Source organism: Aulonocara stuartgranti (assembly GCF_965226115.1).
Source record: "Aulonocara stuartgranti genome assembly, chromosome: 5".
Classification (NCBI taxonomy): Eukaryota; Metazoa; Chordata; class Actinopteri; order Cichliformes; family Cichlidae; genus Aulonocara; species Aulonocara stuartgranti.
The window spans coordinates 115773-128943 of NC_138943.1; the positions used below are offsets into that span (position 1 = coordinate 115773).

General features: G+C 42.6%; 1 protein-coding gene across 1 annotated transcript; it reads right to left on the reverse strand.

Moving 5' to 3' along the window:
• Nucleotides 1–233: 233 nt before the first annotated feature.
• On the reverse strand, nt 234–13131 carry LOC309707381 (potassium voltage-gated channel subfamily KQT member 2-like; the record flags this gene model as incomplete). The annotated part of the gene is made up of 9 exons (XM_082534691.1): nt 234–1926; nt 2660–2835; nt 2926–3046; nt 3117–3248; nt 4888–4996; nt 5381–5428; nt 12175–12444; nt 12754–12833; nt 13070–13131. The coding sequence occupies 9 exons, from the start codon at nt 13129–13131 to the stop codon at nt 1293–1295; spliced, it is 1632 nt and encodes a 543-aa protein (XP_082390817.1). The 3' UTR covers nt 234–1292.
• Nucleotides 13132–13171: the final 40 nt, after the last annotated feature.

Consider the following 13171-nt stretch of genomic DNA (forward strand, 5'->3'; position numbering starts at 1 on the left):
TTCAACATAAAAAGGGAACTGAAAATATTCTGGCCGATGACCTTTTCAGGTTGTATGATTTTGGTTTTTGGTTTTCATAAGCTGAAAAATGCTAAAATTTAAGTTTTCAGCAATGCTTACCATATTTAGAGAGCCCGATTGGCAACAAGCATTAAAAGTAATCTTCCCCTGATGTCTACTCTGAAATCACAGCAGCAGTAAATTTGCAGCAGGTCTGTGAAGCATGGAGTTACTGGAAGATTATGTCTTATTTATTATCTTTCAAAATACATAAGCATGTGTGTTAGCACTGACCTATCAAATCGTCCATACAGTCTTCCACAAACACCTGGGGAAAAAACAATAACCTGCTAAAGATTACATGTAGTAGATGAGCAGGTGCAAGCTGATAGTGTCACAGTAAGAAGATGCTCCAGTGACCGTGCAGAGTCACATTTAGTTAAATAACCAGAATATTAAAAAACATATAAACAGAGTTCATTGATACTGCTGCAGCCTCTAGAACAGGGGTGTCAAACTCAAATACACAGTGGGCCAAAATTCAAAACTGGAACAAAGTCGCGGGCTAACATTAATATTTATTGAAAAAAAAATCTTCCTCCAGATATAAGAATGAATCTTTTCTTATGGACTCAAATAAGTTTTGCTGGAAAACTGAATATGGAACAAGCAAAGCTTAATACTAAACAATATATATATTAGCTGTATAATACCAGTAGGCCAGCTCTAATAGTAATTTGGTATGGCTTCGCGGGCCAAATGTAATTAGGCTGCGGGCCAAATTTGGCCCGCGGGCCAGAGTTTGACACCTATGCTCTAGAAAGCAGAATAAGATACAGATCCCATACATAGCCAAAGTTACCTGAAAGCTCGTGGTTCACCTGAAAGTTAAAACCCAGCAGCTCCGGATCTACTTCCTAAACTTTGGACAGGAAGTAGATAAACAAACAGCAGTCTGGTCCATCTTTCCAACTTTTCTTTGTTTAAACGATTAACAAATGTATTGGCGAGCTGAGATTATGTGATTATTTTATACATAGAAACAAGCAACCAATCAGGTGAAAGCGTTTCCCAGCAGTGTGCCAGTTGGTGACAGTGTGGACAGATGTTTGCCGTGCAGAATCTGTCACGTAAATCGTACCATCATGGGTGCGGCCGCTGAGCTCTGTACACAATAATCCTTTGCTGTGAGCCTCCAGCTGGTGGTTTAAATCTTTATGTTTACTTTTTATTCACATTTTGATGAATACTTTAAATGTTCTGCTGGTTGTGACTCTGGATTTCTCGCAGCTTCATTTGGTTCCAGTCCAGGCCCGGTCCGAGTGCGGCGACGGGGCACAGAGCTCGGAGTCGGAGTCTGACTCCCCCTCAGCGATGTAGGACCGGACGGCGGTGCAGCAGGCAGCTCCTCCCCCACCATGGCGATCTCCCAGGTTGTTGGAGGAGTAGAATCCATTGTTGAGGAAGTCCAGGTTGTCTCTGGACTGGGAGATGGAGAAGCCACTGAAAGAACGCTCCAGCTCCTCGTGGTCCACCGATGGAATGGAGATAGAGGTGTCACTGTCAGGCTTCCCCTCCTCGCCTCCTCCTCCCATCCCATTGGACCCCTCTCCTGCCCTCTCCTGTTTCTCCGCCCCCCCTCGGTCTCCGGTGCTGTGACGGTTCGATCGGTTCCCACTGTGTCTCTCCCCAGATGGAGGAGGGGGCAGTCGAACCAGTGACCCATCCCCCACTGGACTTGGAGTATTACCCTGGCTACGATGAGGAGGGGGCGGAGCCTGCTGGTGGAGCTGGGAGCTGATGGGCTGCCAGGAGGTGGAGGGAGGACATGTGGGGGCATTGTAGTTCCTGTGTCCGGTGGAACTGCTGGAGCGAACCATCTTCGTCACAACCCGAGCCTTCTCCACATGTTCACCTGGCAACCCTCTGTGCAAGATGTAAACACATTAGTAAGTAACCGCCATTTTATCAACAGGAAGTTCTGAGATTATCAAAAGGAAGTTGTTTATGAACAGCCAGATCTGAGGTCAAGTGGAAGATAACAGATTCCTTTTTGCTAAAGCATATAGTTAGGGCTGGACCAGGTGACCCTGAATCCTCCCTTAGTTATGCTGCAATAGGCTGCCGGGGATTCCCATGATGCACTGGGTGTTTCTGCTTCACTCACTATGTGTTAACAGACCTCTCTACATTGAATCATATCTGTTATTAACCTCTGTCTCTCTTCCACAGCATGTCTTTATCCTGTCTTCCTTCTCTCACTCCAACCAATCACAGCAGAAGGCTCCGCCCCTCCCTGAGCCTGGTTCTGCTGGAGGTTTCTTCCTGTTAAAAGGGAGTTTTTCCTTCCCACTGTCGCCAAAGTGCTGCTCCTAGGGGGTCATATGATTGTTGGGTTTTTCTCCGTATGTATTATTGTAGGGTCTACTGTACAATATAAAGCACCTTGAGGCAACTGTTGTTGTGATTTGGCGTTGTATAAATAAATTGAATTTAATTGAATTGGATGGTCGGGCCTTTAGGTCAGGTTCAAGTTAGATTAAAATTGGGAAATATTTATTATATTTTTCTCATCACTACTGTGACTTTGATGACGCTACCCTTGACTTGTATTTTCATTTACACTAATGACATGATGAACGAATAAAAAGACACTGACTGCATGATCTTGGCGATGGATTGGCTCTTCTCCAGCTGATCCACTGGACTGTGATAGGGTGGTGCTGGGTCTGGCTCCTTGGATCCAAAGTAGGCGTCGGTCTCAGCCTGAGGGATTCCCATTCGCTGGATATAGATATTAACCAAAAAGTCGAGCTTTCTCTCCATGGACAGGACCTAAGTGAGAAAACACCAGCAAAACAGACTCATGTTTGAAACCATAGCAGAAAAGCCACCAGGTGTACTCTTTATAGTCTGTTTTGTTACCTGCTTCTCCACCTTCCCCAGGCGTCCCATCATGCTCGGGTCTTCAGGTAGCTCCTCACTGGCTGCTTTGGGACGATCCTTATCTGCAATTGGTGTTCCTCTGCCAACGATCTGATCCACCCTGCCAGTCAGGAGACAGAGTGAGTCAAGCCATTCAAAACCTCATAAAGTCTTACTTTACGCAGTTTTACCTAGACTGGAGGTTCTTGATACGGGCGAGCATGTCCAGGTGTCCGGCTGAATACTGTTCAATCACATCCATGACATCATAGGGACGAAGACTTTCCTTAAATTTCCTCTTGGATACCATGAAGCGCATGATGCTAAGAGAGGAAACAAGACAGCCAGCAGTCACACCACATAGACTTGTCTGAAATCAAAAACCCGAATCTGAATACTTAGAAGATATTCTGGGGCTTTTCTGTACAGGGTGCTGTGTGGTTTCTTTATCCAAGTCCTGGTGACTAGTTTGAGTTGCACGCTGTTTACCGGCATGCTTTGGCATGAGTGCCTGGATTGCTAATGAGGTCAATCATGTCTTGACCACATCCATCTACAGTCTGTGGAATGGAGATAAGGAATGGTCCATATCTCTGCTTCAGTCCTGAAAACTGTGGCTCACAGTCCTGCTGATAAGCTCTGGGCTCAGGGTCACCACAATGGAGAAACATGTTAAAAGTAACGGTTTGAGCTTGGCCCAAAGATGAAGACCAGATCAAATCTACAAAGAGCAGGCAAAGACTGTTTCGTTCTCTGACAGTCGAGTCAACCAGAACTTTGAATGGTTATCTTTAAAAACGTCAGCGATACCTGGGAAAGAACAGTAACGTTAGGGTAGGCCACATTGTGTTCATCCTTTTATCACACTTTGTAGACATTTATATATTCCATCCATCCATTCGCTTCCGTTTATCCTTTTCAGGAAGCTATCCCAGCTGTCTTAGGGCGAGAGGCGGGGATACCCTGGACAGGTCGCCAGTCTGTCGCAGGGCTACACACAGAGACAGACAACCATTCACACTCACATTCACTCCTGCATTCACACCTTTGGGCCATTTAGTTTCCGATTAACCTATCCCCACTGACTGCATGTCTTTGGACTGTAGGAGAACCCACACAAACACGGGAAGAACATGCAAACTCCACACAGAAAGACCCCAGCCTGATGGTGGAATTGAAGTCAGGACCTTCTTGCTGTGAGGCAACAGTGCTAACCACCGTGCTGCTCCATGATATTTCTATATCTTACTACAATGTTGGTTTTATTCTGTGCCTTGTAGAAGGTGGGTCATGGAAGTCCTGGAGGTAGGGCCCCTCCATTCCCACATGCTTCAGGATCAAAACAAACATGGAAGCTAGCCCACAGCTTGTTTGTTTACATGCTGTTTCTTAGTCTCTGCTCTGAAGTGAGCTGAGGGGGGTAGCATACAGCATACAGCAAACTAAGGACAGCCAACACTTCTGGAGATTCAGTGTACGTCCTGAGGGAAGATGGTTCTCTTTGAGGAGGTTTTATTTCTACTGGAGCTGCTGCATGTCTCAGAATTTAGTTCTGATCCAGATTCCAGAACCAGACAGCTGGACTGCTGGAGAGCTGCTGAGGCAAGACCTGAAACTTCAGATAACTGATATGCCTGAATACACCAACAAAAAACACATGAGAAATGATAATAACAATAATAATTGTAATGTCTTAGCAGAGGTGCTTTTACAACACAACAGAACACAGTGAAACAACATAAAGCAATGAAGCTAACTGAGGTCAGACTGACTGCTCTTACCCAACAGCTGATGGGGACCTTTGACCCTGGGGTGAGTAGAAATTTAAAAAAAAATACAAAAAAAGAAATAAAAGTAATGTGAATAAAAACATGATTCAGTGCAGAATAAACAGCAAATAAAGGGTGAGCAAAGCGATGAATGGTGGCAGAAAAACGAATATTTGCAGGAAACTGTTCGTACCAGATGGCTCTAATGGTAACCTTTAACGCTGGGGTCAGGTCCTGAGGGACAAACTCACAGTGGCAGCTCTTGTTGTCATCAGCCATTTCTTCTCCAGGAAGGCTGGCCTCTAAAACGGCAACAAACACAATGGGTGTAATTGACCACACACACACGGGACTGCAGAACCTGTGGGACCCAACATGTCATTACAACCAGAGACCTCAAACTAGTTCACCTGATGTCTGGACAAAAAAAACAAACAAACAACTAAAACAAAACTAAAATGTTGTCACAAACATGACCTGCAGGTGGCAATACAGCCCCTCACGTCATAATGCCCAACAAGACGCCACTGCATGTAAACAAAGTAGGAAATGTGACTCACTTTTATCCTGCTGAAACGCTCATGGTAACCAAAGCTCTGCACACAGACTGAAACCCCATGTCCCTGTTTACCTCTGCCCTGATGGCCTCCCTCTGTGTATTCTGGTGTGTGTGAGTGTGTGCTGACCTGGGGAGCTCTTCTGTCTGAACTCTTCATCCTGCATCTCTATCAGCACTACAGGAGGAAGAGGAGAGAGGAAACACCTTCATCACGGAAGATCACACTCATCATCACAGTCACCCAGAAAACCAAACAATTACCAAATTTTATACCTGCAAGTGTTAGCCTAGATTAGCACACACCGAATGTGCTACCCTAGCTTAGCACATCGAATGCGTTAGCCTAGCTTAGCACACACAGAATGTGCTAGCCTAGTTTAGCACACACAGAATGTGCTAGCCTAGCTTAGCACACAGAATGTGTTAGCCTAGCTTAGCACACACAGAATGTGCTAGCCTAGCTTAGCACACACAGAATGTGCTAGCCTAGCTCAGTGTGACTGGAAGATGAGGAACGCTGTGATCTGAAATGGATGCAGAGCTTAAACTTGACAGTCAGGTTGTAAGATCTAGCTTTTTTTAATGTGAGGCACTTCATCTAAAATAGACCCTATTTTATCAAGGAAGCTTTTTGAGACGGTAATCCATGCCTTTGATACATCAAGGCTGGATTACTGTAACACACTTTATTGTGGGGTTAGTGATGCATCCATCAGGCATCTGCAGGTTGCGCCTAATCCTAACCCTGCAGTGCGACGTTTAACTGGCACATAAAAATCTGAGCACATTTTTAATTAACTCATTTCAGGATCCTTTATAAATCTCTTAATGGCCTGACTGCCCCCCTCCCCCAAACTACTACAGCCATATACACCTGCCCGCTCCCCTAGGTCTGCCAATCAGCAGCTCGTTAAGGTACCAAAGACTAACTATAAATTTAAAGGTGGCTGTGGTTGTGCTGTAGCTGCTCCAAAATTGTGGAATGATCTGCCCTCGCACGTTAGGCAGGCCTCTTCTCTTTCTGACTTTAAGACTCTTCTAAAAACACATTTTTTATTTCAAATTGCTTTATAAAGGTGGTATGGTAAATGGACCCAACAATGGACTATGGGAAGCGCTTCGGCTCCCTTAAGGCCAAAACAGAGAGCATGAGGAGGAGCTTCTTCCCTCAGGTATCTGGTCCCTCAACCAGGTGTAGGACTGGACTCTCTCTCATTCCTGTACATCAGCAACTGTTTATTCCCACACGGTTTATTTGCACAGTTTTATAACTTCTTAAATTTGTTTATCTGCACATTCTATTTGTTTTTATTTATAATTTTTTACCTTCAATTTTACTGTAAATTTTTACATTTTAAACGTGTATATTATGAAAATTTCTGGCTAGTTTAGTTTTATGTTTAGTTTTTTATGGTCGGGCATTGCACAGCAACAAGCATTTCACTGCATGTCGTACTGAGTATGATTGTGTATGTGATAAATAAAATTTGAATGTGTAAATATTAGAAGCAGAGGGAAGTTTATTTGAAGAGCAGAACCAAAGGGATCCCACGAGCTTTTCTATAACGCTGGAAACAGAGGGTTTGCGTGAACTTTACATGAACGCCTTGAACTTGAATGCTAGAAGTCTGATATCACGTCTCAGATTACAGTTCCTGAAACATCCTATCCGGTCGTTAAGTCTGACGTCACTAGCCGTGTCTGGACCTAAACTCCGCTGCAGGTCCATATATCAAACGATCACTGTGGCATTACTGAGAGTTGAAAAACTGTCTAAAGTCTTTCATCTTTAATAAAATGATCAGCGTTCTGATCTACCAGGTGTAACAATTGAGTTTAACATCCAGGCATCCATGAAAACGGAATTTATGACATTTAACGGAGTTAGAAGTTAGCAGGGAGTTAGCTCGCTAGCTTCTATCTAAATACAATATAGCATGTCCTGACTGCGGGGTTTTGGAAACAAATTAAAACGTACAGCTCTGTTATCACTTCCAGCATAAATAAAGACAGAAAATTAAACAGCAGTGACGTTTGTAGGGTTACTGAAGTTTGGCTAGCTGGTATATAATGATGTGCTACGTGACCGCTAGCGACACAGCTATGTTAGCATAATATAAACAAGCTAACTTTTTCCACTCGATAAAAGTTAACGTGAGTGTTCTCGGTGGTCAGGAACAAATGTAATCGCATGGCAGGATGCTGTAAAAGGACCAAACTTCAGCCAGGAGAACAACTGAGATAATCCATCCACAATACAAGGTTAGTCATTCATATACTGCTGCATGGGCTGGGCTGTAGTTACATCCTAAGGTTTTAAAAACTGAGCTTAAATAAATGATTAGTGGTAATAAAAGCCGAGGGAGGTCAACAGTGATCACTGACTGTTTTAGGAGCTTTTTGAGATTAAATAGAAGAAAATACAAAACATTAATTATGTTAACAACACAAAAGCCATATTAAACGCAGACTACTTTAGGCCCGGAAGTAGGATTCGTCGCGTCATCACTGAACAACCGGATAGCTAACTGCTCATTAAAGGGACGTCCACACAGGAAGAGGCTGCACAGCCAACGGAGAACATAAATATCAAAAGCATTCAGGTAAACAATGACACGTGAAATGACTTCGAGGTGGGCGGGTCCTTTTGTTAACCGCCTAAACCCAAACTCTTTCATGGCAGCATTTTTAATTTCTCTTTGCTATTTGGGCTGATTGGGACCTGATGAATGTAAAAACAAAGAATTACCTGATTTTTTTTTTTACTGGATTTTTGTTTCTGAGAAACATGAGATCGACATAAGAGAACATTAGTTTCAAATTTCGATCGAGCAGTGGCAGTATAATGTCCTCGTAAGTGGATATCAGGCACTTGTAGAGCAACATTTAGTATTTTAGTCTAGACCAGGGGCGGAGCGGGGGGGTGGCTTACGGGGCTTAAGCCCGGGTTGTTTTGTCAGAAGCCCGGGGTATTTTGGAGTGTAATTTTTTCATAGTTAGATGCCTGGCTGACAACTGTATAAAACAAAAAGTACACACAATATTCGAAGCACATAGTGCACACTGTGGGAATTTACGACTGTGCGTGAATCCCCCCCTGATATTGGTATGATCCAAGCTCAGGCACTAAGCGACTGAGCGAGGGGGCGGGGGGAGCTGCTGCCCGTGAGTCCGCTGTTGGAGAGACGGAGCCAGCCATACTAAGGAGAGCTTAAGTTTGAGCAGGTACCAAAGCAAATCATTCGTACCGTACAAATAATGTAAATATGACGGTGCATCACGAAAGATTGATATGAAACTGATCACTTGACCAATATTATTTTACTTGCTCTTCAAGTGAATCAACAAATGGCGAAATGAAAAGCCGAACAAATGCTATTTTTTTTAGAGAGTCTTAGCTTACGTGTGTTTATTTCATATTTTCAGTTCTTACCCTCCCCGACTAATTCGGTTTCAGTTATGTACTGAAATATAAGAATGGACATTAGAGGGTTCTTTCAAAGAAAAAACTCAGGTAAATGTTATTTTATATATTATGCTTTGTTGTTCAGTATATTTCTATGCAAAACAAGAGGGATTTCAGTACACAGCAGGATATTCACATTTGTAACCAGATATTTACATACACTTTAGGGAGAAAACATAAAACATTTTTACTGTACAACATCAATTTAGAGTAAACTTTTGTTTTAGATAAATATTGAAATATATTTTGAATTAGTTAAATGTCAGAATAAAGAGAGACAGAGCTGTCTATTTTTTATCACTTTCATTAAATTTAGGAGTACATGTACACTAAGTTTATTGTTAATTAATAAGAAAACTCCAGACGATTCCATTCTGAGCTGAAGAAGCTTCTGATAGGTTAGTAGAGTCCATGTGAGTAAATTGGTGGCACAGCTGTGGATGCATATAAGGCAAAACACAGAGCCTGTTTCTGTGACATGGGAAAATCAAGAGATGTCAACCAAAACACCAGGAAAAGAACTGTGGAGCTCCATAAGTGTGGCTCAGTTTGAATACAATTTGGTGCCATTTGCAATTAAAAAACACAGACAGTTTCTCTCTTTACTCTTAAAGTTAACAAATATGTTTTTATATTTATCAATCTAAAAAAATAAACATTTAGTCTGATTTGATGTTACAATTAAAAAAGTGTTTGTGTTTTGATCTGAAGAGTTTGTAAATATCTGGTTTCAACTGTATATTTGATGATTGTCAGCACAAAGAGGGAGAGAGAGGAACAGAGTGGGAGATGGAGAATGAGGACAGAACAGAGATGAACAAGAGCAGGTGAGACACACATGTTAGTCAAATGGTTGCTTACTAAAAGTATCACTGTATCATAGGTACTCATGTATCTCGTACCTAGTGTTTCTTTTTAGGTTTGCTATTTTTCAAATTCTATATTTATTAAGTTCTGCAGGCTTGTTTGCACAACAAGGCTAAATAATTATATAAACTTTTCTCAATCTAAATATTGTACTTTGGTAGAATTAAATAAATAAGTGTAGTGCAGGTCTATGATGATTTTTAGTGCTACTATCATCTAGTTCTGATTGTGGTTCTGTCTTGGTTAAGTCCTCAGTAATCCTGCTTTTGAACTGTTGTAGTCCTGTTTTAATTCTGGATCAGTTCTGGGTCTGGTTGAATTGGGGTTTAGTCCCTGTGTCTTGATACAGCCCCGACTTCGTTCTGTCTTGCTGCTCAATTAAAAAACTAGTTTAAGGTGTCCTGCATGTGTGATATATATATTTCCCTATATGAAGTCATTCTTTTTTGAACAAAACTCAAAACAGAGCCTATTAATCTTTCAGTCATTTCTACACCCCCCCCCCCAAAAAAAAAAAAAAAAATCCCACATGCATACTACCCTTTAGGGCTAAGCCCCGGGTGTTTCAAATGTCTGGCTCCTCCTCTGGTCTAGACGACCCAAAATGTGATGTCCACATACAGTATGTGGACGCCAGGTCCTAGGAGGTTAAACTGATCTCAGCTTTGAGGACAGAGAGGAACCACTGACTGACACAGAAGAAGGGGGAAGTCCACCAGAGGATCATCCGACTGTCAGCTACAAATGCATCCACTGTGGGCAAGGTTTGAGAGTCTGCTCTAAATGCTGATATAAAAACCATTGAAACTGTAGCTAGAACCAGTTAAACCAGTCAGAATCATTCACACACCAAGACTCCACTGATGCTCAGATGATGAGCGTGGATCAGTCACACCTCCAGTTTCCTCTCACGACCTTCTCCTCTTCCCTCTTTCTTTGTTTTTCCCCTCTCTCATTTGTCCTGCATGTGTCACAGTGACCTCAGGTGATGTCTAATGAAAACAAAGAGCTGGGTTCCTCTTCCATTTTTGTAGAAGAAATTCTTTATTTGACACAAATGTTCGTCCCACAGCAGTGTGGAAACGGCTCCGGCCATGCTCACATCCACTGTGAAGCCTTGCACATTTGCACCTGTACCATTGTAGTGTTGTGAGCCCACACATGGCGCCATGGTACTTTTTTTATGTCCGATACCGATATCATAAATATGGATCTGCCGATACGATATGATTTGTTTTTTTAATGTCTCGCTGTTCATACTCACATTTTAAAAAACAAAACAAGCTGTTCTGTTACACTGTATGCAAAAAATACACCACACCCCAAACATTTCACAGTTCAGCAATAATGATCTTTGTATTTACATATTTAGGAGAACTTTAAATCTAAGTATTTAAAGTAAAATTCAAAAATAATTTAAATTGCAATTTTATGCAGATTTCAAAAAGGTCTTTGTTCTGAAAAAAGTGCAATATCAGCACAAAATAATCTTTATATTCAACAACTAAAAAAGTGGAGCCTTTTACACTTAAAGCTGAACATAAACAGACATCCAGAGTGGAAAACAGTGCAAATAAATGCAAACACTTCATGACACTCACCTTTGATCAGGATGGATGTCAGTGTGAGCTGTTTCTATCACTTTTAACCTGAGGCTAAATTTTGTGTCATTTACATACATATAAACACTTATTTTTAATAGTTTTTTTCTGAACCATGAAACTGTTTGGCCATGTGTCGTCCCTGCGTCGGGAGCACATGCTGGGCTCTCCAAATCACACACAAACAGTATCCCACATTCCTGATTTTTAGTTCACAGACACTTCTTATAACGACTAACTTCTCCTGAAACGTTGGAGGGTTTTATACAGTAAAGTCACAGGATAAAAATAATTATCAGTCATTTGTTAAAATAATAATTTTCTGTTGTAACCCTCAAACTGAATGGTAATGTAACCACAAATATTTTTCACAAAACTAAAACACACTACTTCCACATCTAATGTCTTTACTCAGACTAAACTGGATCCGCACTCCGTGTCGGCGAATGCTCGCAGCATGGGGGCGGCGGGTTTGTCCCCGATATCCGATCCAGTAATTTAGGTCAGGATCGGATCGATACCGATGCTGTATATCGGATCGGTCCGGTCCAGAAGAGTTTGTTCACCCTGAGTCATCATCACTGGAGCTCAGATTCCTAATTTCACCTTTGATTTTAATCTGATGATCGAACTCTGACCGGACAGATCAGAGGAAGTTTGCTGATGGAGGTGAGACAGCAGCAGACTCTGGATCAGTTTGAATCCAATAAAAACTGTCCTGCCATGCAGGTGAACCCTGATTCGCTGATTCCTTCGGGTGGATTCGGTTCCAGGCTGACAAACACGATGATGATGATGAAGTCTTTTAAACCAAACATTTAATCTCAAAATAACAGCAGTTTAGTGACTAATGCTTAAGTAAAGACAGACCACATCTTACAGAGTGTCCTGGCAAACAGGACAAGCTGCTGATTTTTCTGAACATGTGATTTTAGTGCAGATTTTTGGGCGACTGGTATCGACACTGCTCAGCTTGGCCGGTCTTACCTTCAGAGTTCTGACGGGATGCTGCTCCCCGGATCCTGAAGGCCTGCCTAGTTCTGCTGCGTTCTCCAAAGCTCCAGCTCTTTGGAACCTTGCTGGGACTCTCTTCCAAATTGGGCTCTATGCTGGGGGACCGCCGCAAGGCCTGGACTCCCCCAGGACCTCCAGGTACTCCAGGACCAATGCCAGGAGCAGGACCCATTCCAGGTGCAACTCCTGGGCGAACGGGAGGAACCAGTAAGAAGGAAGGAAGACAGAGTGCTACTTCAGGTCCTGATTACAAGTAACGTTCTTTGCTTAAATGGCTCCTCCTGGATATGACTGCCAGTCCTTGATGTGCACAAACCAGTAACCACCAGCTCACAGGGGTGCAGTGGTTACCTATGTTGCCTCACAGCCTGAGAGTCCTGGGGTTCCACCCATCCTATGAAATAGGCCGACCCCCCCCCATCACCACCAACGATCAGTGGATGGCGTGTTGTCTGACTCTGTGTTTAAAGACTCATTTAGCACGTAGATGACATCAGTATCAGGATTACTCCCAGACCAAAAACATGAACGTTAAAAAATATCAACACCCACCGTGCTGAGGAGAACCTTTGCCTTTGGTTCCTGAACTCCGAGGAGACGAGAAGACCCTCTCCTTTAGACTCACCTTCTGACTGTGGGAGGGAGGAGAAAGACCAGGAGATTTTAGTCACATCTGGAAAATGATCAGCTCTTAAATCCCTTTGGGTTATGGTCATATAATTACATAACTAACCAAACAGATACACTTTAGTCCTCATAGGTGATAAAAACTAAGGAGCTTGGAAAGAAAAAGACTGGAAGACATTTCACGTCTCATTCAACAGTGTTATTCAGATGTGAGACCTCACCCCATCAGGTTTGGTCTTACAGTGGTTTCACCCGAAACCTCTGGTGATAACGACCGACACCTTTTTTCACTCCTTGGCTCATGAGATGAGGAACGTGATTAATAATGGGTCAACGAATCTCA